The sequence below is a fragment of the Vulpes lagopus genome, chromosome 7, assembly GCF_018345385.1.
Source record: "Vulpes lagopus strain Blue_001 chromosome 7, ASM1834538v1, whole genome shotgun sequence".
NCBI classification, from domain to species: Eukaryota; Metazoa; Chordata; class Mammalia; order Carnivora; family Canidae; genus Vulpes; species Vulpes lagopus.
The window spans coordinates 11983603-12010581 of NC_054830.1; the positions used below are offsets into that span (position 1 = coordinate 11983603).

General features: G+C 47.3%; 1 protein-coding gene across 17 annotated transcripts in view; it reads right to left on the reverse strand.

Moving 5' to 3' along the window:
- EPS15L1 (epidermal growth factor receptor pathway substrate 15 like 1) overlaps positions 1–26979 on the reverse strand; it is a 96793-nt gene that overhangs the window by 18679 nt on the left and 51135 nt on the right. For 9 of the 17 annotated variants that reach the window (XM_041761457.1, XM_041761454.1, XM_041761467.1 and 6 more), the window contains exons 14-22: positions 23308–23469; positions 22233–22430; positions 20606–20770; positions 15574–15697; positions 14544–14594; positions 13241–13377; positions 9062–9122; positions 7849–7931; positions 1364–1496 (exon numbers count right to left, since the gene is read on the reverse strand). In XM_041761457.1, coding sequence (XP_041617391.1) covers positions 1364–1496; positions 7849–7931; positions 9062–9122; positions 13241–13377; positions 14544–14594; positions 15574–15697; positions 20606–20770; positions 22233–22430; positions 23308–23469 — 1114 coding nt within the window. Of the gene's footprint in view, positions 1–1363; positions 1497–2384; positions 3246–6748; positions 6841–7848; positions 7932–9061; positions 9123–13240; positions 13378–14543; positions 14595–15573; positions 15698–20605; positions 20771–22232; positions 22431–23307; positions 23470–26979 lie in introns of those variants that run through there. The other 8 variants (XM_041761459.1, XM_041761458.1, XM_041761464.1 and 5 more) reach the window with 3 other exon arrangements.

Below are 26979 nucleotides of genomic sequence, written 5' to 3' on the forward strand. Positions count from 1 at the left end.
ACATGCTGTGTGCAAGCAAGCACTGTGAGAATGTGAACATGTGATGGTGCATGGAACTATGTGTACATGTGCACACACATCTGCATATATGAGCAGTATATCAGCACATGTGCACACACGTATGCATGCAAGCAGGAATCCATGCATGTGTGTACGTGTGTATGCAGGTATGTGTATGCACGCCTTGGCTCCCATCTTTCAGGAGGAGCATGGAAGCTCGATGCCCTGCCATTAGGAGACTGTCAGGGGTGTCCCCTTAGGGTTACCAAAGAGGGCACTGTGGGCAGGCAGCCTCTTAAGAATAACTTCCCCTCCATTCATCTCTACTAAAAAGAGGACTTCAACAGGTAGATCTCATGTAGGATGATTGGAGGCCCTGGGGCCAATGGCCACCTGTAACTAGAGAGTTTCATGGGGGCCACCAAGTGGAGCCCCAGGTCAAGCACAGGGCAGAGCTAGCTCAGGCAGGACCAAGGTTTTGAGAGAGCATGTGGGTCTCCTGTGGCCACCCCCAGTCTGGGACAGCGTAGGTGAGACAGCCTGGAGCCAAGACACCAAGAAAAAATTGAACAGTGGGGTCGGGGTTGGGTGGGGTTGGGGATGTGGGGCTGGCAAATTGCAATGGATCACTGCCACTTGAAGCAATAGCTTTCTCCTTTTGAGTCTTGCAACCTGACTTATTGGCCTATGGCCATCATAGAAGACACTGCCCCTGCACAAGCTCAAAGTCCTCAGCATCCTCAGGAGGATACCTGGGCCCTCTCCCAAGAGTGGAGCTCCAGGGCCAAGATCAAGAGAGATCGGTAGCACCAGCCACAGCCAGGAGAGGTGGCCCCTTGCTTGGAGCTGTCTGGAGAGATACTGGGCAGGAGCCTAGCAGAAGGGAGCTCAGAGCCATCTGGTTCCTCTTGCATCAGACGGCCAAAGAAGACCCCCACTCCCAACCCCACTCTGAGTCCTTAACCAGTAGGGAAGCCCCAGATTGAGGGGGTGGCCTCAGCCAACTTGGGAAAGAGCTCGGGGTGGAGGAAGGTCAGAAAGGCCACTGGATCCTGATTATACACCTTGCCGCCCCAAGGGCTGAGCCCAGTCTTTTCTAGAGGCCCCCTATGGAGGCTCACACTGAGCCTAGAGCCAAGGGCCCCAGGACAGGGTGAGGGTGGGTGGGATCGCAGGCGTGCCCCAGGCACGCACTGTGTGAGGACCCAGGTCACTAAGCAGTAGGGAGACTCTCTTGCTCCAAGTGCAGGTCCCCCAGCATCTGCTCCACTCTGGGCTGGTAAATAGAGATGCCCCTGGTTCACCTCCCCATGCCGTCCTTGGACGGTGGGCAGGCGGCTGTGAGAGAAGAAAGCGTACTGACCGCTGGGCGGTTTAGGCCGTGGAGGAGCAGGTTTCTTCGGAGGCAGAGCGGGAGTGTCCTGTTTACTTTTAAAGGGGTCATCTGAGAATCCTGCCCCTCCAAAGGAGGAGGTGAAAGGACCAGAAGTTGGGGGCTGTAAAAGAGGACATGAAAGAGAGGCAAAAATAATCATTAAAATGGAGGCAACGGATGTCCATTCAGCCAATGCTCAAGTACCGAGAGCTTTGGTGAGGCCCCCAACCCTTTGGGTTCCACAGCACGGCCCCCAGGGGACCCAAGTCTCTCACGAGACCTCTGCTTTCCTCCACCCTCAGGAGCCAGGGTCCTCTGGCCTGTGAGGGGCAAGCCAGCCAACAGAGCAGGCAAGCCACCCTCTGCCTCAACCAGCTTATATCACATGAGCGGTGTCCCCTATCACACACACACCATTCTACCCACATAGGGATATCAAGTCTTTCCTGACTCCAGGGTCCCCTGGGACTCCTGCTCATGAGGTCCCATCCTCACCCTTGCACTGGCTGCAGATCCCTTCCTGTGCCATCTCTGGGCTGAGTAACTGGCCTGTGTGCTGCTACCTCTGGTCAGTGAAGGGCAGTTCCAGGCACTGGGTCAGAATGGCCGCAACGACCTCCTCGCCCCCACGTGGCCCATGGGTGCTGCTGCCCACACAGTGGCTTGGTTGGAGCCCAACCCCACTCCAGTTGGGACAGCCTTGGCTGCCTGTCAGGCTCCTCCAGCCTGGACCTTCCACCCCTGCTCCTACCCAACCCCATCTCAAATGCAAATCGGGCCATGTCATCCCAGCAGGAGAGAAATGCACAGGTGGGTGAGTGGGTAGAGAGGACAAGTAGGTACGTACACCTAACAGCCCCAGGGCCCACAGGTAACCTCCAGAGTATTTGTTAAAGCACACGGGACCCTCCTCACAGCCCCCCACTACCCAATTCTTCTATTTCACCCCTGCAGCTACCCCCACCCCCTTGACAATTTCCCAATCCCTGGAACCCCTTGCACCCTGGTTTCCAGGGCCCCACGCACATAGGGTCTCCAGCTGGGAAGTTCAGTTTATCCCATCCACCCCAAGCCCCTCTTTCCCTCAGACACTGACCAGACCAGATCTCACTGCTCCTAGAGCTATCTCTGATACCCCTTCCTGCCAACTGTGCCACCTGACATCCCAGTGGAACTCGGATAAGCACATGCCCCCGACCTGTCTGCATCTGCTGTGAGTGGGCACAGGTGATGGAGCAGCACATCTGCTGGCTGGGCTTGTGGCAGGCTGTGACTTGTCTCTGTGGCCACCCCATATCCTGAATGCCAGCACAGTGCTGGGCACGACAAACCTCCACCAGCAGATGGACGAGCCACAGATGGGTCAGCTCAGGTGATAGTGAAAGACCCTCCGTCTTCACTCTGAGATCCGGTCACAGGACCTAGCTCCCCCTCCTCCAGAATGTGGTCGCAAGGACCCTGATTTGGCAACCTCTGCCTCAGGTACAGCCATAGATATTACTCTCAAGAGGGAAAGAGGTGGCCAGTCTAGTATGGGGGGTGGGCAGGAAAGGCTGTTGGGCACCCCACTGGGCACCCTGGTTCCCCTCTACGAGCTCCTAGGATCCTCAAAGGTAGGAGATGCTGGCTCTGTGCTGATCTTCTCACCTCATCTTCCCAACAATCCGCTCCTTTTTACACACAGGGAAACTGAGGCAGAGAGAGGCAACACAGCCTATAGTCATACAGCACCTCAGTGGCGGACTCAGGGTAAGAACCCATGTTGTCTGCCTCCAGGGCCAGGGCTCCTGGGCTCTGCCCTCTGCTGCTGGCAGCCCACTCCCCGAGGTAGGTCTGGGGCTTCCTTCTAGGCAGAGCTCCATTCTCAGGCCTGTGGGAGAGACATGCAAAGATGCAAGCAAGAGGCAGAGCAGACCTAGGGGCCAGGGGGCCACAGAAAGCCCTGAGGCAGACAGGGGTCAAATGAAGAAGACTAGTTTCCCTGCCAAGACCACATTGGCCCCCCAGGAAGCTCTGAGCAAGAGGGGCAGATGGGATTGGCAGGACTGCAGTAGGGTAAGGAGGCGCCTCCCTCCATGGCTGCTGCTTCCCTCTTCTGGGCCCTGTGGCCACTTGTCCTCTCGGGTACAAAAGTTGAGGAGTCTCTGAAAACCCTGCAGCTCAAGGTTCTGGAACATTTGGCTGGCCAGACTACAGAGCACAGTGGTCAGGGTTAGAATCTGGAGTCCCAGCCCTGCCACTAACTGCTCCATGCCTCCACTTCCTCATCTGTGAAATGACCATAAAGACACACCATAACCCTAGGGCTGCCGCAAAAAAAAACACAATCAAGTCACGTATAAATTTCTCCAAGGCACCACAACAACATGACGCAAAGATGACACAATTATTATCATGCCAAGGATAAAGACATGACTGGAATTCCTTTAGATGCCTATAAGAATCTGCAGCCGCCCCATTAACCACCGATCTTTTATTCCTGCTGCTTGCAGTTATCCACGGACTTTACCCAGAGGAAGGTAGCATGGGAGTAGAGGGGAAGTGTTGAGCCACAGCTTAGCTTTAAAATGGGGGTTGAGGGTCTGCAGTTTGGGAATGAAGAACAGGGGCAGGGGAGTGGGCAAAGGAGCTGGGAGAGCACGTGGATTCTGTTTCTGCCTCTGCCGTTCATGGAACAGAGCATGGGCTCCCACAATTCCCATATAGCCTGAGACCAGGGCAGGCAGGAATCAAAACCAATTTCTTAGCAGAGAGGAGGTGTGACTGGCCCGAAGGCCCCCTGCATGGACCCCAATCTTTGTCTTGGGTGTTGGGAACGCACCAGCTCTGGGGAAGGCATGCAGACTGGCGCCTGGAGCCCTCTGGACACAACCCACTGAGCGTCCACCCAGCCCACGTGCTGCAGCCTGGACCTCAACCTGGAAGGATGGTCCTGGCTGGCAGAGGGCACTACAGGCCAGGCTGACACTCTGCCCCACCTTCTGAGTTCAAACCCATGGAGTCAGTGGGCTCGCTCCAGTGGGACAGGGCTCCAGCCATAGTGGCCACTCCCCACACGACACACTGCCAAGCCCCACGTCACTTCCGAATCCCACTTTTCAGGACTCCAGGTTTCCCAAGACGCCTCCTCTGGGACCTGCCTTATTCTTCCTCAGGCTGCAGCTTCAGGGAAAGTGGCTATTTTTAGAAAGGTTTCAGTAGAGCCGGCAGGGGCTCTCTGGGCTGGCACAGTGTGAAATGTGCTCAGAAAATAAAATAAAATAAAATTTTAAAAAAGGAAAGAAGAAAAGAAAAGAAAAGAAAAGAAAAGAAAAGAAAAGAAAAGAAAAGAAAAGAAAAGGAAAGAAGAAAAGAAAAGAAAGAAAAGAAAAGAAAAAAGAAAAGAAAAGAAAAGAAAAGAAAAGAGAAAAGAAAAGAAAAAAGAAAAGAAAAGCCACTATAAAAAGCAGCTCTAAGAGGAACATGTTTGGGGTTCACAGTTTAAAGAGCTAGTTTAAAGCAAGTGACTCTCAACTTTTAAGGAAGCAGCCCTAAATGGGAATGGATAGCTTTAAACACCACTGGAGAAACGAATGGAAAGGCCCTGAAAACCAGCCAAGGACTGCAAGGATAGCTTTTTTTCTCACAGGGCAGGGATTAAATAATTATGTCTGAGTCTTGTTTTTATTCTCAGATGCTGAGAATTTGCAGAGCAAGGTGACAGATTAACATGGTCTAAAAGAAAAATCTCTGCAGGTACGGTGGGACCTCAACTTTGTGTTCAAGCCTGAAGAATCTCCCAAAGGAATCTGCTGGAACCAGCTCACTGGCTGTCAACTTCACTCAGCACTGCCAGGCAGAGGAGGATACCTCAATTTAGGGTGGAGTTAAGAAAGGGCGCAGTGTGTATCACCTCGCCACCCCACTCAGATGGGCAAAAGCTGGCGATGAAAAAAACACACGCAAAAAAACATAAAACCAAGAAGCTAAAAAAAAAAAAAAAAAAAGCCTTCTTGCCACTTTACTTTCATTTCCTTCAGCATTTTATTTATACACATGATGTTTTTCTTGAAAAACAGAAAGGGAACCAAAGGGAAAAACAGAGACCTATAAGGTTAGGGCTTGGTGCTCCACTGGACAAGTGGCACAGCATCAGGCGCTGACAGGAGCGTGGAAACCAAACAAAGGAGCACCAGAGACAAATTTTCCATGGCCCCATCCAGCTCTGTCCCGCCCGGCACCGCGAACAGGAAGGGGCCACCGGCTCTGAAGTCACAAGTGCACGTGTGTGTGCAACCTGATCAAGGGACATACGGACAGGGAGACGGCAGCCACATCAGAGGGAAAACGCAAGGTTAGGTTAGAATGGGCAGAAAAGACAGGCAGGGCCAGGCTCTGAACCACCTGGCTCCGGGGAGTCTCCACAGCTCCAGGACACTCAAACACTGCCTGGAAGGGAGAGGGCAGGCCATTCCTCCCGACCAGAGCCCGTCCAGACTGGCTGCCCAGGCAGCCTCTATCAGCACACCTCTCAAAACGGGGGCCTCGTCAGTGCCCTTGTCCTGATCTCAGCCCTGGGCACCGGTAGCTCTCACCTGCTCAGCCACCGGCTTCAGCCTCCTGAAGGGAGATGGGAAGGGCCTGCTCTCACAGCTTAAGAGTACAATACAGACCCCTTCATTTGGGGATTGCTGCCATCGTGTGGCACAAGTTCTCTGATTTTAGGAGTTTGACTTCCTGCCTGCTGGGCAGGGACAGAAGCAGAGGATACACAGCTCTACTCAAAGAGCAGAAGCATGTGGAACAGCCACCAAACAAGACAAATGTTCGAGCAGACTTCCTGCCCTGGTGCCTTCCCAGACAGCATCCCGACCATCAGTGTCACAGCTTCCCTACGGAGGATGGAGGCTCATTCCCTCCAGGCACTGGAATGAGAGAGCCAGCTACACCAGCACCTCTGGGCTCCCTCCTGTGACAGCTGATGGGCAAACAGACATTCTCTCTCCGGCCAGAAGCTGGATTTGCTACCTTAACAACGTACGGTCACGTGCTTCTCTGAAAACCTAAATGGAATCTCAAATGTTTCTCAAAAGCTGTGTGCCACAATCACACACAGGTTCACCATAAGTGCTTGGTGCCCGGACAAGTGTCTGCCCATCAGGCTGAGTGAACATGGAGCTGGCATGGCGGGGCTGCCCAGCAGGGGCTGGTGGGGTACGGGAAGCAAGTGACTCCTTGCTGCAGATGCTCAGCTCCCACACCCACATGCCCCAGAGACTCCCTCCCCAGCTCCCTCTCCACCATTTGGTTTCTTGGCCTTCCCAATAGGAGGTAAAATCAGGGGATGGGGACTGCTTTCTGCTTGTGGCCACCCCCGCCCCATGCCAATGGTACCTGGGCTGGAGCAGGTGGTTACTGAAGACTGGTAGAGTGAGTGAAGAAAGTATGACTCTGTGGCCGCAGGCTGTGCTCCAGGAAGCCCTCACCTGCCAGAGAGGTGGCCAAGAAGCAGTGGAGCACAAGTAGGTCCGGGGATGGGGCACAGAAGCCAAAATGGTACACACCTAACATTGCTTTCCTTAAATTCTTATCAAAGAAATATATGCTCTTACTCAAAAGGAAGGGACACTAAAAATGGTAACAAAGACCAGTAGACCCTCAGATCACTGCCTTTCCCACTCTCCAAGGCCGGTATTTTTGACTTCTTACCAGTTTCTTGGTAATCTGTAATCATGGACTTCTACTATTATTTCTTTACCTGTCCATTTTGGACATGATCTACTGACTCCGTGCTACATTAAAGATTTAGCTTTCTAGCTACATCTCTCGTAGCCCCTGCTCACAACAGGGCCCCAACACCATCAGGAGTTATATTCACCTACCTGTGGCCACACAGATCCTGCCCAGCCTGACAACTGAAGGAATGTCATCTGTCTTGAACAGCTCCCTTTTCATCAATGTCTCTGTTCACAGAACCTAGCTCTCACTTTCCAAACCCTTCTCAGGTTCTCTCAGGCAGCTCCCACTTACATAACTGACCCACTTTCTCTGCTGCCTCCCGCCTGCCAGCCTGTCGCCCAGTTCCAGCCTCAGCTGCCTGCACACCAGGCCTGTCACCCATGACCCTCCTGAGTCCTCTGTGCCTAACACCTTCTCTGAGTCTGTGCGGCCATAACTTTATTCCCTGAGATCGGGCAACTAACAGACACTGGTAGAACTGGGAGAGCCCTCGACATTTATGCCGCATGGAGGGATGCAGTATCCTGGCAGTTCACTTAGAGGAAGGGATACGATACCAATCACAACCACAGGCATTTTTCTAGACCCTGCCTGTTGGCTCACAACCTCACGTGAGGATGAGTTTCAGCATCTGATCGGTGCTGGGAAATACATACGTGTTGCTAACAATTACGCCTGGCCGCTCACGACACAACCACGACAAGAGGCACAAAGACACTGGCAGAGGTGCACGTGCTCCATGGGAGGGGCTTTACCTTGGCCATCTGGCTGAAGTCAGCAAAGCCCTCAGTACTATTGAAGGACCCACTTCCGAAGGGGTCTAAGGTTCCAAAGGGACCTGCAAGTAGCATCAAGAGAGACAGGGTTACAAGGCATTCATGGCACATACCTCCAGGGGCAGGGGGAGGTGCTACCTCTCAGTATTCAACAGCCCCCAGCGCGGAACATCCAAGAAGGCAGCATTTGCTTGCTAGGGTTATGCGTCTGGATGCAGTCCCTCCACAGGGCCTCCCTGCCCCCAACCCGCTCTGGCACATGGCTGGTGCAACTCAGCCAGAAGTGTCTTGCCATGATGGTATCCATGGGCAAAGCCACAGGAACTTGCTCCATATCTGTACTTCTAGGTAGCATTGTTCATGGTCAGTAAGAGAGTGACAAGTGCAGAAGCACAGCTGACTGTTCCCCCAGGTCAGGGAGGGAGGTGCATTTCCACAGTGACCCACCATCTATATTATGTATGTGAGGAGGTTGTCTGTGGGTGCAGATTTTGCAGAGCTTGCTCTTTTGGGGGACAATCTGTCTGCATAACCCACACACCAACCTATTAACCCAAACTCTATCACCAATAAACAAGAGCTTCTAGGTGAGGCAGCAAGACCAAGCAGAGCCTGTTCCCCAAAGCAAGGGGGATCCAAATGCTCCCCCATCCCTTAATGCACAAGCCAGGACCCTCAGTCAAACTTGGATTCTTTTAGGAAAAAGATCCAAAGGTATGGGGCACCTGGGTGGCTCAGTGGTTGACCTGCCTTTGGCTCAGGTCATGATCCCGGGGGTTTGGGGGTTGAGTCCCATATTGGGTTCCCCACAGGGAGCCTGCTTCTCCCTCCGCCTATGTCTCTGCTTCTCTGTCTCTCATGAATAATAAAATCTTAAAAACAAACAAACAAAAAGATCCCAAGGTACAAATCAAAAGATTTGTAAGGAGAAATGAGTAAAGAGTAACCAGGAACACTGGTGTTATTACTGACTTAATTCTTAATTCCTACTGCCAACCTTCCTTTCTGGAAAGATAAGCAGCTGGGATGGGGAGCTAGCTCTGGATGAAGTGCCTTAGGTGAGGATCTGGGTGCCACTGACTAATGACATAAAACTCTGAGGACACACAGCTTCGGCAACAAAAGTATGAATTGGGTGGGCTCCTTCCACTGGTTGGGGAGAGTCAGAAGGAAAATAAGCCACCAGTCTCACCTGATCCTTTTGAGGAGACACTGGAGGATGAAAAAGGATCACTGGATTCGAAGGGGTCAAGCTGAGTAGAAAGAGAGAGGGAAGAGTAAAAAGCAGTTCATTCGTTCACCCAGCCATCCCTCCAACCACAGATTTCCTGCCATCTGCATTCACTGAATCTGGGGCTGGCCAGGAGAAGATAAAATGATTTAAACTAAACCCGGGCAGAGTAAAATCCCAACAGACTGACCCCTTTTGTGGATCATACCTATAAACTCTGGACAAAATGCAAAAAAATAAGTGAATACAAGAAACCACCTGATGGCTTAGGAAGTGAACGAAAGCAGGAAGACTCTGGATGAGAATTCAAATTTGGCAAGAGCCAACAGCACAAAGTTGAGTCTTCCATCTGGACAGCTATAATCTGAGGGCTTCAGGATGCTAAGACCCCAACAAAAAATTTACCATCTTTCTGGCCTAAAGACCAGAAGATGGTAGACCAGGACAACTGCAGTCACGGAAAAGGGACAGAGACCCAGAAAGGAGAGGCAGAGAACACGAGTCTGATATTTCATGATAAGCCCTGCCAAAGACAAGGGCTGACCCCAGCACTGTGTGCGGGAGAGCAGACCTGATGCAGCCTACAGCTAAGGTCACAAGTACACAGTTAGAGGGAAGAGAAAGTAAGTTTGCAATGGAGCCTTACCAAGTCCATTGCCTGCTGAGACAAGACCATGTGGGCTCTCTGGAGGTATGTAACAGTATCCAGTCACCACAACAGAGCACTCACTATATATAGGATACATTTCTAAATCATTCAACATAACAAGAACCAGAAAAATGTGGCAAATTCTCAAGGGAAAAGACAACTAACAGAACCAATCCCAAGATGACCCAGATGTTGGAATTCTTTGATGAGGATGACTTTAAAGCAGCAATAACTGTGCTCATGGGATAAAGGAAAATACACTTAAAAGAAATGGATAGGAGGTCTTAGCAGAAAAATAGAAACTATACAAAGGAACAAATGGAAATTCAAAAACTGAAAGAAGGAGAATATCAACAATAAGTTTCACTAGGTCAGCTAAATAACAAATGATCAAGAAAAAAGTAAGTGAAGTTGAAGACAGGTCAGTACAACTCACCCAATCTACAGAAAAAAGAGAAAAAAGAATGAAGAGAAAACAGAGTTTCAGGGAGCTTGAGGGAAACATCGGCAAAACCTCTAATATGCCAGTAATTGTAATCCCACAAAGAAAGGAGAGAATATAGTAGAAAAAGAAAATGTTTAAGGAAATAATGGCCAAAAAATTGTCAAGTTTGGTAAATGACCTGATTTACAGATTTAAGAACCTCAGTATTAAGAAGACTTAAATACAAACAGCTTAAATACAAAGAAAACAAACAAAAACAAAGAAAACCACATATATATGCTTCACAGCCAAACTACTGAAAAGCAGATATAAAGAGGTAAAGTAACGCACCCAGAGAAAAAACAGCTTGGTACCTACAGAGTAACGACTGCCTGAGAGACTCATGCCTTCTCCACAAGGACAAGGGAGGCCAGAAGGCAGTGGGAAAACATCATATAAATGCTGGATGGGACAAAACTACCTCTAGATGATTGAGCACAAATATCTTCAAAAATGACAACAAAGTAGACCTGGATTATAACAAGTGCCAAAGAAAGTTCTTCAGGCTTAAGGAAAAGGACCACGAGGGAAAATCAGATCTTGAGAAAGGAATGAAGGGCATCAGAAATGGCAAACATGGGTAAAAATAGACTGCTTTTTTCCTTTTTAAAATTTCTTTAGAAACATACAGCAGGTTAAAGCAAAGCTTATAAGACAGTCTTATGGAGTTTATGGCATATTTATATATACGACAGCTAGAACATAAGAGGAGACACTGCCGGCTGGGGAGGAGGTGGACAAATGTGCCTATGTGGTTGCAAGTTCTCCACGTTTAACGTGAACTAAGAAAATATTAACTCCAAGTAGCCTACGAAAAGTTAAGGGCATATTATGGTAATCCCTAAAGCAACCTCCAAAAAAATAACAGAAATACATAGAGCTTAAAGAAGCCAAGAGATACTAGAAAATGGAATTCTAGAAAACGTTCAAGTAATCTAAAAGAAAGCAGAGAGGGGGGGATCCCTGGGTGGCGCAGCGGTTTGGCGCCTGCCTTTGGCCCAGGGCGCGATCCTGGAGACCCGGGATCGAATCCCACATCAGGCTCCCGGTGCATGGAGCCTGCTTCTCCCTCCGCCTGTGTCTCTGCCTCTCTCTCTCTCTCTGCGACTATCATAAATAAATAAAAAAAATTAAAAAAAAAAAATTAAAAAAAAAAATAATAAAATATTTGGAAAAAAAAAAAAAAAAAAAAGAAAGCAGAGAGGGACAGAGGAGCAAAACATAGGGGATAAAGAGCAAATAAATAATAAAACAGTAGATAGACTTAAATCTAACCATATCAAAAATCACATTAAATGTTCGTGGGCTGGACACTCTATTTTGAAGGCAGAGATTTCCAGACTGGAGAGAAAAGCAACCCCAACTACACACGGACTATAAAAGACCCTTTGTGTATGAAGCCCCAGAGAGACCAAAGTAAATGAATGAAAAAAGATATAGCAGGCAAAGAGTAAGCATAAAAAGGATGAACAGGCTATTTCAATATGTGATAAAACCGATCTCAAGGCAGAGGTATTGCCAGAGGAAAAAGGGAAGCTTTTATAATAATAAAAAAGTCATTAAAAAAATTTTTTTTAAAAAGTCATTGCATCAGGGTGATACAAGAAGTATAAATGTGTAGGCAACAGAGACAGCTTTAAAATATATGAAGCAAAACTTGATAGAATTAATAGAGACACAGACAATTTCACAGACTTTAACATTCCTCTCTCAGAGACCAGTGGAGTGGTAGAGCTACAAAATAAGCAAACAAAAACAGTAAAGACACAAATGATCTGAATAGTATTATCAACCAGTGACAAAACTGGCATTTATAGTATGTGACACCCAACAACTACAGATAAACATTCTTCTCAACCGTACCTAGTAGGGACTACAACACAAACCATAACACGGGTATCAAAAAATTTAAAAGGACTGCAAACATACAAAATATGTTCTCTAACAATAGACTTAATTAAAAATCAGTATTACAAGATAAGTGAAAGAAAGAACAAATCTCTAGAAACAATAAATAATCCATGGTTCAACAGAGAAATCACGAGGGAAACTAAAAAATATCTCAAACTAAAGGACAACAAAGATACAACAAAATGTGTGGAAAGTAGCTAAGTAGTGCTTAGGGTGAAATGTGTAGTTTTAAAATATTTATATTAGAAAAGACGGTCTAAAATCAGTGACCTACGGTTGAATCTTAAGATGTTGGAAATAGAAGAGCAAGTACTAACCCAAAATAAATAGGAGGGAAATAATGAAAGCAAACAGAAGAGGAAATTAACACAGCCAAAAAACAGTTCATGGACAAGCTCAAAAAAATTGGTCAACAGAGTAAGAACAGAGTTCGCACACATAGATCAGTACCAGAAATGAAAGGGGGATCCTGCAATAGGTCTATCAACAGAAATGCTGCAAATTAATCCTTGCCTTCAAGGAGCTTGAGGTCTAGTACAACAGACCAATAGGTCCATGGAGAAGAGGAAAACCAGGACTTGTGTGGGGCAGAGAGGGAGATGCAGCCTAGAACTTGAAGGGAGGCTATACAGCATCCTCACCTACACACAAGAATTCTCTGTTCAATCAGAGTCACTTTTTTGCTTTTTAAATCCCAGCTGCTACCAATTTAATGCAGCGCGTTGGGCTGAACATCGTGCAAAACACACTAGATGCTGGGGATGGAAAGGGGGCATGTGAATGCCTCACATCCTTTCAGCACTGCCAGGAAGATGGCAGGACGGTCATAGGGAGCATGTGATGCTTTGTTTTATTTCATTTTGTACAGAGACAGAGCAGTGGGAGCAGGTGACAGAAGAGAGAAGCCACCCGGTGGGCCTGAGCTGAAGTGACAATCCCAGAAAGGAACAGAGAAAAGAGCTTTTCAGGACCCAAGCCATCCTGACATGGGCTCTCTGGTCCATGGAATGTGACAGCTTGAGTCACAGGACGAGCCCTACAGGGATGAGCACTGTACACGTACACTTAGCACCTCCGCCTCCCCAGCATCACTCACCTTTGAGGGTAAGGAAGGGTTTTTCGTGAAAGGGTCTGAGGTAAACGGGTCGTTCTTTGTCTGTTTCTTAAAGAAGTCATCAGGCGCAGAGCCACGGAATGGGTCATTTTCTTTGAAAGGATCCCCTCCGAATGGATCTAGAGGGTGTTTGGGAAAGTGGAGAAAAACACACCTCATGAGTAAACCGCAGTAGGCTTTGTGAAAGAACCCAAATATAAAAGAACACATAGCTGACTGATGCCATTGATATGAAATTCTACAAAAAGTAGAAACTATGACAGGAAGCATGTCAGTGATTGCCGGGGGTCTGGGGGTGGTGTGTAGGGGGTACAGGGAACCTTAAAGGATGATGGAGATGTTCTCTATCTCACACAACCGCACACATTTACCAAAACTCATCTAATTATACACTTAAAATTGGTGAATTTTGTTGTGTAAAAATTATACCTCCCAAAAAAGCTGATTTTAATAAAAACATGGATAAATCCAGAGACAGAAAGCAGATTGGTGGTTGCCAGGAATAGGGGCGGGGGAAGGGATATGACTGCTCATGGGGATGAGGCTTCTTTTTAGGGGATGGAAAGGTTCTAGTTCTACACAGAGGTGATGGTTGTACATTATGAATGTATCAAATGCCATTGAACTGTCACTTTAAAATGGCGAGTTTTGTGTTATAAGAGTTTTGCTTCCATTAAAAAAAAGAGAGAGAGAGAAATAAAGAAATAGATGAATAAACAGCACGACTGCAACACCACACCCACAGTGTATTCATTCCCCTGGAATGTGGGGTGCAGGCACAGTGAATGGACATGCAGCAAAGCTGCTATCGCCAGGAGGGAACAAGATACTAGGCTTTCATGTGGTGCAGCTGGCCATCCTCCCGTGGGGCTGCCACCACTGCTAGGGCCACCATCTTTGACATGTATAGACTGAAGCCCCACTGTGGGCAGGTGCTACACGGGGGCCCCCTGATGCTACCACAGATGACACAAATGGGTACAAGGGACCAAGTTGCCATGGGCATGTCTGCAAAGTCGTCTAGCCACCAGGAGCTACTTTCCTAGTTCTGCTTCTCATCATGCTGTGAGTTTGGCAAGAAGGGGCATTCAACCGTGAAGGGGAGGGTGATGCCACTGCCAGGCTTCTTCAGAAACTAACCTCCCCTGCTGCCCTATCGTAGGAGGCCTGGCAGACAGGCTGCTTTTCCATTTCCCTCAACTTGAACTAGGAATGGAAATACTCTGAGGATGAATCCACCAAAAAAAAAAAAAAAAAAAAAAGTCTTTCCAACAAAGGCTTTTACCTGCTGAAGCTGTATGTTGTTCTGCAAAGGGGTCATTCTGGAATGGGTCACCTAGGTGAGAGGAGAGAGGAATGTTTAGCTCTACGACAGGAATGATTTTGGCAGAGCCACATGGGAGCAGCCACTGGCTGAGGCAGTTTTTCTTAGTTGGGGCATTCAAGATGAAATGAGGTATTGTTGGCTTCTCTACATGTGGTGGAGGCAGGGAAAATGTGGAATGAGCCAGAATTCACTCCTCTCTTCCCCCCCCCCCCCATGCTTTATGTTTGTATGTCATCTCCCTCTCACTTCCCCACAGTGCGACAACATAGGACCCTGGGGCTGCCTTCGTCCTCAACCTACAGCCAACCTGGAACCACAATGAGCTCCACATGTATGAGCTTCAGGACTGCCCGGTTCTTCCCTTGGACTTGTGGTGCTTTCTTTGATCCCGTATCTGACACTGGGAAGGCACCCCCACTGCCCTCTCCCCACCCCAGTACTTCCCAGCTCAGGAATGTACAGGTAGCTTTCCTGGAAATAGTGCCTTGCTCTGAAAAAAAACAGAGACACTGAGGAATACTTGTTTCTAGAAGTCTTAGTTATTCCTGACTCCTGTGTGGCTCTGGGTAAACATGTCCCATAAAAATCTTAGACTTAAGTGGGGATCTGTCCTTCACTGGATAGTCTCATTACTGCAACTACATCTGATTGCCTTCCTGATCCCGCCAGGAGAGCAAGGGAGAACTTACCACCTCTACTGAAGGCTAGGTACGAAAGCGTACAGAGGTTAAGGGCAGAGCCAGCTGCCCCTGAACGTGGGTACCTCTGTTGGGAGCAGGAGCTCAACTCTTCCCACCACAGGCCCATGCCTCAGCTTTGTAGTGAACCGGCTGAGGCAAAACACACAGGCAGCCCAGGAGGCTCCAAGAACTCACTTCCTCCTACATTCCAGGAGGTGCTATCTTGCAACCATTCGAGTCATCAGATAGTTCTAAAGGGCATAAAGTAAACAGCCCTCCAAAGATGAAGTGGGCACCAAGCGAGATACCTTTGAAGGGATCAGCTCCTTTAAATGGGTCGGATTTGAAGGGGTCTTCGGCCTGGAAAGGATCCGGATGCAATTCTTGGGCATTGTTGCTAAATAACAAGGCTTTATTTTTGAAAGGATCATCCTATAATTTTGTGAAGAGACAGGACAGGAATTTTATTATTTCAAATTTAAAGCAAAGTACAGAATTCCCTACCCAACTTGTGTATTTCTGCTTCAAGCAGTGGGACCCTACAGAGAATGATTAAAAAAATCATTGAAGAACCATGGCCATCAGTTCATAATGACGTGTCGACACTAGTTTATTCGCAGTGACATATGTTCATTCACAGGGACAAGGTGTTAATGATAGGGGAAGCTGGGTGTGGGGCATATGGAGACTTTCTGTACGACCTTTGTGTTTTCCTGTAAGTCCACCACTCTCACAAAATAAGTTTATTTAAAAGTTGAGTGGAAGCAACTCAAACATCCACCTGCCAATGGACAGATATATCAGATGTAGTGTGTATATATGGGAATATTATTGACTATTAAGGACACTATGCTGAGTGAAACAAGCCAGTCACGAAAAGACAAATATTGTGTGACAGTGTCACTTTATACGAGGTCCCTAGAGGAGACCAATTCACAGAGACAGAAAGTAAAACAGTGGGTGCCAGGGGCTGGGGGAGCAGAATAGGGAGTTAAGTCTCTATTGCATATGAAAACATTCTGGAGCTTAGTTGCACAATGTGAATATACTTAGGCATGATTAAGATGATCAATTCTATGTGTATTTTCTCACAACTAGAATTTTTTTTAAAAAAATCACTAAGAAAACTGAGTGGGGGAAAATTAGAGAGGAAGACAAACCATGAGAGACTCCTGACTCTGGGAAACAAAGAAAGGGTTGCAGAAGGGGAGGGGTGTGGGGGGATGGAGTAACTGGATGATGGGCACTAAGGAACGTACTTGATGGGATGAGCACTGGGTGTTATACTATATGTCAGCAAATTGAATTTAAATAAAATATTAAAAAAGAAGAGGAAAAAAGTGGTAGTTTTGGAAATATCAAAAAGAAAACCTAGCAAGCCACCCAACGACAACAGCATGGGCCTTGTTCAAAAGTGTGGACTCCCTCAACCATCTTTATCTCATAGAATGCCTACCTATGTGGGCATTTTTTAAAATGCCGTTTCCACACCAAGAAACATGCTGGCTATTTACATCTTGGGAGGAAATGACTTGCTTATGCAGTTAGAACTACTAGAGCATATACAACACTTTGCATTTTTTTTAAAAAAGGCTTATTTCTAGAAACAAACAAGCGTGTTTAAACCAGAAGAAAAAGATTTGCTTTTGAAGAGCACATTTTTATAGTGGAAAATGACCCAAATGTAGGACAGTGGGGGTCATCTACACAGAAACAATGCACTTCGTTCAGAAACAGTGAGTATATTTTGGTTAATAAAGACACACCCTCAGTAAAAACATGAAGGTTTCACTGTGATATGAAATAGCACAACATCCTCACTGAAGCTGGCAGATGTGTCAGCAGCCGTGAGGCTAGCAAACATCCATTATTCCAAAGCCAAATAATTAAACAGCCAGGGCTTCCATGAAAATACAGATCATGGTTACAGGGCAATGACGTCAAAGGTGCCAAATGAAGATTCCTGACAAGGCTCCTAGACCTCTGTACTGGTTGACTTTGGAAGGCAGAGTGGCTGTCAGAGGCACTGGGTCATTGGGAAGCCCCGGGCTTCAGAAGGACAACCAATACCCCTGCCCTCTGATGAATATGGAATGATTTTTCTTACCTGGGAAAGATCATCTGCGGCCTCCAACCACAGGGCTTCCCAAGGTAGGGAAACCAAGCAGAGTTCCTAGGCAAGTAAGTACATATATGCACAAGCACCACATCTGGAGGAAGCATGCGGTTCGTTAAGGACATCATGGTGCTAACATGTGCATGATGCATGCATCCAGCAAGCATCTGATGGGCCTCTCAGACACAGATAAACATGAGGGAGAAGTCCTAATCTAAAGAAGCTGAGAGGCCAAGATGGAAAATCAATGTCTCACAAGGTACCATGGGGGAAGGGATGTATCTGTTCCAGAAGAACAGAGAGAGATAATGACCTGGATATAGGTTTGCATTTAGGAATGATAGCTTGGTCTCAGACTGGAAGCTTCTATTTAGTTTTTAATAGTATTAATTTACAAGTTGGTAGGCTTTTGTTATTTTTAATGTTTTCAATCATCACTTGGAAGCCTGCCAAATAATGGTGGGCAATGGCAGAGGGGAAAGACTATGATTCTAGGAGCTCTGGCTGCGAGCCCCTGAACTGAAAGTCAGGTCTACAATCTTACTCAGGAGCAATTATTTACCTAAGGCAGCAAACGTACCCTCCTCTCCCACTTCAAAGGCGAAGTCTAAAGAGACCCCAGTAGGATTCAACATGTATGTGAGGTAACCACCAGTGGTTGTGATTCCATTTCACAGATTCAGAGCAGAAAATTAGATTTCCCCTGGTGCAGAGATGCCGTAAACTCTACCATCCACTGAGCACTTATCATTGAGAACTGAGCCACCTGTGCCACTTGGGAGATACAAGTATAACAGACAAGCACCGGGGTTAAAGATTCCTTAGCAGAGGTAAAACTCGAACATGGAGTTCAGTAACCAGTTTTAAGTTCTGCACTTAAGAAACAGATGTGATAACTCTGAAAGGAGTTTCTGTGACTTTCCTTCCCTTTAGGTGGGGGCTGGGCAGTGGTGTGCTGGTGAACCAGCTCTCTGGGCGGGGGCGGCCTGATTGGTAGCTTCTGTTAGTTCCCATGGTGTAAATACTCCCACTGTGGCTGAATCTAAGTTACCAAAGGTTGAACAATCAGGCTACAAAATTCCTATTTAATAATCAGCTCTTGAAAGTCAAGAAAAGTATGACTCCAACACACCAGTGAGGCTGGATGTAAAAGACAACCTAATCTTTCATGATGAGTTCTTGGTGAGGCGTAAGTCTGGGATGATTTATTACCTTCTCTCTACTAGACAGGTTGGTTGGGTGCTGTCTTCAAGGGCAAGAGGCCAGCATTCTCATCATCAGATGAGAGACAAAAAAAAAATTTGGCTTTAAGAACTCTCTGTCTCTTAGACCAAATAATGTGGTATGAGCTTAATGTGGAAGTTAATAACTTTAGTAGAACTGTCCAGCCTTAGAAAGTTCTAGATGCACCTCTTTGGTTACACTATTCTCAGGGGAATAAACCCCTCACTTTCGCCCACCTTGAAGAGAACTCAGCTCTCTGAAGCAGTCTTGAAATATTCAAGAGTAAAGCAAAAAGCCCTCTTCAAAGTATTTATTAAGAAAAGGAAACAAACCAAAAAGTGCTTTAAAAACTGTATTTGTACAACAAGATAAATAATAGTTTTTCTCTCAGACACCAGTTGCAAGTTTCTATGTAACATATCTGACGTTGACATTCCAGGACGAATGGACTATCATGTAAACTCTGCCCCGCTTACAAGATGAATGAAAATCAGGAAAGATTAAAAATCTGGGAGTTTCGGGGGGAGGAGAGAAATCACTGGCCACTTGTGAACTGCCACTTCGCTGCCAACTTTTCATCCAAGGAAACCGATCTTATTCAAATCTGCAGAAGGGTCTGAGAGTGAGATGTCCCATGAACTAAGATGAAACAGGACAAGCCCAAAGCTGTGCAAGGGGACCAACGCCAGATGGGAAAAGTGAAAGCAGGATCACGAAGCTGAAATGCACACACCAGGACAGGAGACAGTCAGACAGCCAAGCAGGCAATTCTGCCTCACGCGTTTAACGAAGAGTGGATGTTGGTCGTCTACATTTGGACAATCAAGTTGACATGGGCCCAGGGGTGGGTATGGAATTCACCTGTTTACAACTCCACGAGAAAAAGGAATCTGGGAACAGCAGAAGGAAGCAGCAAGAGCCAGAGACAGGACACAGATGAGAGCAGCAACAGCATCTTGTAAGCTATTCAGAGAAGGTGGTGTAAGCTCCCCCATAAATTCCCGGGACTGAGTACTCAGCTACTGAGGAAAGAAACACATCAAGAAGTGAACAGGAAGAGCTAAGTGTCTAGTTGAGAGAGCAAGGAGCTGTATTATTACAGGAAGGAAGGAAAAGGAATCTGTGAAGCCAACAGGGTCAGGAGCAGAAAAGGCAGGCTCAGAGGATTCCTGGACGGGGGCCGGACAGCAGCGCAGGGGAGCAGTGAAAGGTTTTGGAAGCAGAGCACAACCAAACCAAAGAGACCAACTGCATCCCACTGGTTCCTGAGGGACGCAAGATGCTCTCATCAGCCAGACTAAAGTGGAAATGCTGGGCTCAGGGCTGTGAGAGGAGGCTCTGGCAGGAACAAGGGAATGTGACAAACCAAGGAGAAAGTAACACTGGCTGGATGCCAGCAGCCCTACAGTCCACAGAAACGTAGGTGGCCAACAGCTCCTTGGGCCTTGACCGGGGCCCCTAGGGTCAGAAAGTGCTGAGGTTTTCAGCATAAGAATTGCAAGAGAGAGAGGGCAGTGCATAGGTTAAACAGGAGTGCCTCAAAACGGCTGTCACTTTTCTTGACCTTTAGCAATACATTTGGTTTTCAAGATTGTCCCTGTGGGACACAGACACATAGACACACACACACACAGACACTTGGTCTCCCCAGCTAGTAGGGTATAGGGCTTCACAATGTGTGAGAGCTTGATTCAATTTTTGTTAAGTCTAGGAAGCCCTCCAAATTTGGGTGGTTGGCCTACCAGAGACAATAGCCTTTAAAAACTGGTTTTACAGAGGATTCAGGCCCATCCTTCACTCTGTCTCGGAAGCAAGGGTGGCATACAACCATATACCCTGGGCTGCAGAGCCCATGGGAACACACAAAGCAGCAGCAAGAAGAAACACCCTGCATTTGGATAGAATCAAGGCTGGCAAGTGCCGGATCCAGCAGGCAGGGCACTCTCTGACCTCAGCGTGGCCCTAATTCCAGGACTGGAATACGTTTATTCAACCTTTACCATAGCTCCAAAACCGCCCCTCTCTGCCAGGGAGACGCCCTCGCTCAGGTCGGCTAAGTTGGTCAGGCTGGCACCGTGGGCCCCGTCGAGTGCCTCGTCGTACTGCTCCAGGGTCCTGTGGGCTTCCTGGTGGCTTTCTTGCAGCTGGGAAAGCTTGCTTCTTGCCTACACAACAAAGATTGCTGACATCACACGGGGTTTAGGGGAAAAGGGTCAGGCAAGACATTTTTTTCCCCGACCCCAAGTGATTCATGTGGGTAACTGAATTACCCGCAGAGTTTACAAGAATCGAGACCACTTGTAAACCAGAAAGAAGTCCTTCTCACTGCCCCACGAGGCCTTTTGGTATCCTTGGCCCCTGAGGGAGGCCCATGTTCAAACAAACGTTTGCCAATTCTTAACGAACTGAAACTGGTAAGATCAAGATTCACAATCTGTTCCTGACAAAAGCTGACATTTTCCTTTATGGGGTTTTTATCATCCTGTTTGCCCACCTTACCCCAGAGAGGGATGTGAGGCCATGGAAATTAAGACAATCCATAAAGTCAGATAGATCCAGAAATGTATCTTGTCTTATCCACACGGTGGGACCTCTGACTGGTGACCAAACCTCTATTTGCTCTTCTCCAAAAAGTACCACCGCAAATGCTGGGTAAAACACCTCCTGCAATATCTGGCAGGGGGGGGTGTTAATAGGCACCAGCGAATATCACCATTATTATTACTAACACACACTCATTTCTCGGTTCCTATTTACACTGTACAAATTCTTAACTCCTCGGAGAAAAAAAAATCTAAGAGAATTCTATACCTATTACTACTTAAGAATGAAACACAATGCAGGGTATGAAATATCTGACATGTTTGTGGTCAATTTTTGTCTGTAACCTGGAAAAAAAGGGCAAGAAATTAAGCCAGTCAAGAGAGGAAGCATGACTAGCCATTCTGACATTGCCAAAGGTGAGCATCACCCCCACTCTGTAACTGGGACACCAAGGGGCCATTATATCCAGGGGAGCAGGAAAGGAGCCCTCTCTTTGCTAATGAGCAGCTGCTGCAGGCCTTAGCCCTTCAGACCAGAGCAGGAGAAGGGTGGAGTGCCCAGACAGCTTGAAGAACTGGAAAAGGACCCGCCGTGGGGTGATGCTCTTCATACAGTGGGGCCTCCTCAATGTGCCAGTCCTCAAATTGCATGTGGATAGAGAGGTGCTAGAACAGATCTTGGACTCTGTCCCTCCTGCTTGTCTGAGAACCACATTGGTAAAGGTATTTCTGCACCCAAGACTCTCTCCAAAGGAGCCATTAAAGTCTTCATGCAGATCCTGTCCATTCCCCCAAAATGACATGCACTCAGGAGGGGAAATGGAAGGACAGCGAGGCAAAGCAAATTGCCACTGGGGCCACAGTCAGCATGATGCTGGAGGACACTGCTGCGTTCTTACCCTCCAGGCCAGAATAATAGCTTCTAAAAAGAGAACTTAATGTAAATGAAACAAGTGGCCTTGGAGCAGGTACAGACCAACACAGGCTGGTCACATACCAACGTGACCATTCACAGCAGCTACTCCACTTGCAACCACTCCCAGCCACCACTAGCAGAGGCAGGGACCCACCCTCAGCAAGATACCTGGTTGATTTCGTCTTGCGTTGATTTCAGGGACTTGATGATTGTTTCCAGTTGAACTTTCCCAGCCTGAATGCTCTGCTCCAGCTGGGTTTCTTCCTGTTGCAATCGGGTCAGCTCAGATTTAGCCCGGTTCAGGTCATCTTCCTGGGACTTGAGGTCAGATTCCTGAGACTGGATTTGGGTCTTCAATGAGGAAATCTGAAATGAGATAAAATATGATTCAGGGAGAATTCTTTTTGTGTGTGTGTGTGTGTGTGATCTAATTTATTTGAGAGAGAGAGAGAGAGAGAGAAAGAGAGAGAATGCATGCAATTGGGGGGGGGGGGGGGGGAGGATGGCAGAGAGCAGACGGAGAGGGATAAGTAGACTCCAAGCTGAGCACAGAGCCTGATGTGGGGCTCGGTCTCACAGTCCCAAGATCATGACCTGAGCCGAAACCAAGAGTTGGACGCTCAACCAACTGAGCCACCCAGGCTCCCCGAGGGAGAAGTCTTAATTCACATTGCTGGAATGAGCTAACTCAGTGGCAGATACCATTCTGATGGCCAGACACCTGGCTTCCTTCTAGGGCTCTCTCTCCACTTGCAAAACAGAGAAAAACAAGGCAAACATGCTCATGCCCATGTAACTGACAGAATGTCAATCTGGGATAAGGAAAAATGAGACCAGGGATAAGCAAAGGCAATGTCTATCTCCCAGGGACTAAACATCCCCGTACAAGGTCTCAGAGGGGACATAAGGGCTTTACAATCTGCTGAGGCTGCAGCCCCCAGTCTGTAACAAGCAGTGAAGACACCAAAGTGGGCAGAGAGGTGTGCTGGCCCTGCTGTGCTGTGAGTCAGGGGCCAGGGTGAGGTGTCCACACACACACAGGTTAGTAGGGATTAAGGCAATTCACCATATGGCTCAGTGGGAGAGACTGAGGTCAGGCCACAAATGTTTGGTTGCTTTCTCAAATTGTATGTCCAGCAACTCTATTAAACCAGGAGGATATTTCAGCCTTATGTTTCAAGGTCATTGTGAGCTCAAAGAAGCCCATAGGAAGCCCCCTTGCAGTGCTGGGTGTGAGACTCACCATCTGGGTCTCATCCTGGCACTTCTGCCTGACATCGCTCAGCATGTCTCGGAGTTTGGCCTTCTGCTGATCCATTTCGTCAAGGCGATCTTGGGCGTCCTGTTTCTGAGCTTCTAGCTCTTGCAAACTGCTTGTTTCCCGGTCTAAATCATTTTGTAATTCCTAGGGAAGAGTTGCATCAATTTACTTGAGACTGAGGTGACTGGGGCACATCCAAGATAACATGGTCTCAGCCTGGGCTGGAGCCCCCAGGACATCCTATAAAACTGCCCCGTGTCCCCAGTCTGTGCTCGACAGGCATCCTGCACACACCTGCTGTAAATGTGTGCATCTTGGCTTGGTGGCTGTGGCTTGATCTCTCACTAATCCTTGGTAAATACATACTGATGGCCTAAGAAAGGCCAGGGGCCAGGAATGTTGTTGGGTCCCAGCAAGAAGAGCTGTCCAGTGACATGTGGTCAGGGGTGGAGAGAGGAGAGGCATTACCCAAACACAAATAAACTGGGAGGAATGGAACCAAAAGAATGCATGGGTGCTGTTGGGTGGACCCAGGGGGCACACAGGGAGACTGGACTGATGCTGCATGGACAGAGGGAACCCCCAGAGAAGCACCACTTAGGATGGACCCAAAGGGCAAGCAGGCAGCAACCAAGTGAAGAGCCAGGAGGAAAGGAACCTGGCGGTGGAGAGCTATAAGGGGACCCCCAAGGTGGGGAAGGGGATGTTGGGCTCTAGTTTGAGCCAAAGGAAGCAGGGCCACACCAAAGAGACCACACTTGCTTCTGGGGAGGGAAGCCATTGCAGGAAGTTCAAGTATGGGCCTGGGACATGACAATTCTTACTGCTAACACTCCTCCAAATTGGCAGCATCTATCAAGGGGAAACATGCAGGTACCCTTGGATCTAATTATGAGACCTCTAGGAAAAGCATCTTAGAGATGTATGGCACATGCGACAACATGCAGCAAAACCTGTAAGCAATGTAAATTTATACCAGGCAGGCCTCGCTAACCCTAGGGAAAGGTTACTCTAAGGGAAGCTGTACCTCATATTCTGAGGTACAATGTGAAGCAAATAACGCACAAGGCAGAATGCATGTGTATGTTGTATTGTGGCATTCGTGCAAACAGGAAGGAAAGAATATGCACAGATCTCTCCCCTTAAACATGCACATGACCTTCCTGGAAGGCCTCATGATAGCTAACGGACTGTATCTCTGAGGGGCCGAAGGAAACAGCGGGAAGTGTCTAGCCTTTCGGTTTCCAACCAGGCAAATGTCTTATCAAACGTTTTATAACTAAACTTAAAATAATGAATGGATGGGGCAGAGAAGATGGAAGCCAAGGGGGCTGATGAAGGGAGCAGGAGAGGACCTGGGCCTAGGTGAGATGGTGGCCATGGGAACCAAAGCAGAGGAAAGATTTGAGGGGACCTTTGGGGGTACAGAAAGATAGGGATGGTGAGACCAACCCCCAGGGCTGGCCTGGGCTGTGCGTTGCTGGTGCCATTTTAGGAAAAAAACCCAAAGCAGGCACAGGGTCTCCCCTCTACCTCGAAGACAAAAATGTCATGGCTCTCTCCTCTCTAGACAGCCAAAATACACCTCTGAGTTATTCTGGGAAGTTGGATTCTCTGCTCCCCAGTCTCCCTGCCCTTTAATTCAAGAAGCTGATTTTCAGTCTGACAAGTTTGGGGAAGAGAAGAGAAGAGACTGGTGGTAGGGTGTCCAGGACATGGGTTTGCCACATCTGAGGGAAGAACAAGTGACAAAGGAGGAGGAGGAGACGAAGCAGGGAGGAGGGTCAGGCCCAGTGTGGTAGCCTGGGACACCAGGTGGCCAGCAGCCTGGGACATCAAGGAATCTTGGCCTCATTCTGTAATGAAGAGGGAAGAATCAAAGAGCCCCACAGGGACAAAGACCCCCATGGTTAGGATAGGAGCTGAGGTCAGAAAGGGGGAGATGTTTATGCAAAGAGAACACAGAAATAACCCAGACAACCTACAGACTCAATTCAAACCCAACCAGAATCCCCAGCTGCCTTCTGTGCAGTATCTGACAAGCTGATGCCAAAATTCATAAGGAAATGCAAGGGATTCAGAATAGTCAAAACAATCTTGAAAAAGAAGAAAAAAAGTTAGAGAACTCATACTTTTCAATTCCAAAATTTACAACAGACATACTCCAGATATATTGTAATAAGGCAAATATCACAAAAAAGCAAGCCAAATGAATTTTTTAGTTTCCTAGTACATATAAAAGTTATGTTAATATTATACGGCAATCTATTAAGTATACAATAGCATTATGTCTAAAAATAAACATATGCACCTTAACTAAAAAATGCTTTATTGCTAAAAATTGCCCCCCATCATCTGAGCTTTCAGTGAGCCATAATCTCTGATCACAGATCACCATAACAAATATAACAATAATGAAAAAGTCTGAAAGACTGCAAAAAATACCAAAATGGGACAGAGATACACAAAGGAAGCAAATGCTACTGGGAAAATGGTGCTGATAAATTTGCTTGACACAGGGTTGCCACCAACCTTCAATTTGTAAAACAAACAAAAACCCATGCAGTATCTGCAAAGCACAATAAAGTGAAATACAATAAAATGAGGTATGCCTCTAAGAAGCTACAGTCACTAAGACAGTATGGTACTGACATAAGCAGAAATGGAGGTAGATCAGCGGGGTAAAATTGAGAGTCCAGAAATAAAGCCACACATCGATGGCCAAGTGCTATCCAACAGGGGTGCCAAGACCATTCAGTGGAGAAAGAAGAGTTTTTTCAACAAATGATGTTGGGACAACTGGATCTCCACATGCAAAGAATGAAGTAGGATCCCTACCTCACACCATACACAAAAATTAACTGAAAACAGATCAAAGATCTAAATATAAGAGCTAAAATGATAAAATGTGGGGCACCTGTGTGGCTCCTCCAGCTAAGCGTCTGCCTTCAGTTCAGGTCATGATCCCAGGGTCCCGGGATTGAGCCTTACATCAGGCTCCCTGATCCGAGAGGAGTCTGCTTCTCCCTCTGCCCCTCCCCCAGCTCATGCTCCCTCTCTCTCTCTCAAATAAATAAAATCTTAAAAAAAAAGAGAGAGCATTGGGGGCAATGAGATACCACTCTATACCTACTAGGAAGGCTAAAATAAAAAATAGGAAATAAGTGTTAGAGAGGATATGGAGAAACAGGAACCCCTATGCGTTATAGATTAGAATGTAAAATGGTAAAAAAAAAAAAAAAAAAAAAAGAGTAAAATGGTGCAGCCACTTTGGAAAACAGTCCAGCAGATCCTCCAAAGGTTAAACATAGAGTTACTATACGGTCTGGCAATTCCACTCCTAGGTAATAGACAAAACAGAAGTGAAGTCATATGTCATTATGACTTGCACATGAAAGTTCAGAGCAATATCATTTGCAATGGCTAAAAAGTTGAAAAACCCAAATATCCATCAAGGGATGAACAGAGGAACCAAATGTGGTCCAGCCATACCGCAGAGTATTACTCAGCCATAAAAATGAATAAAGCACTGAGACATCCTATGATGTGGTGAACCTTGACAACACAAGGCAGAGTGAAATAAGCCAGACACAAAGGCCACACAATGTACAATTCCATTTACATGCAATGTCCAGATCAGGTAAATTCAGAGAC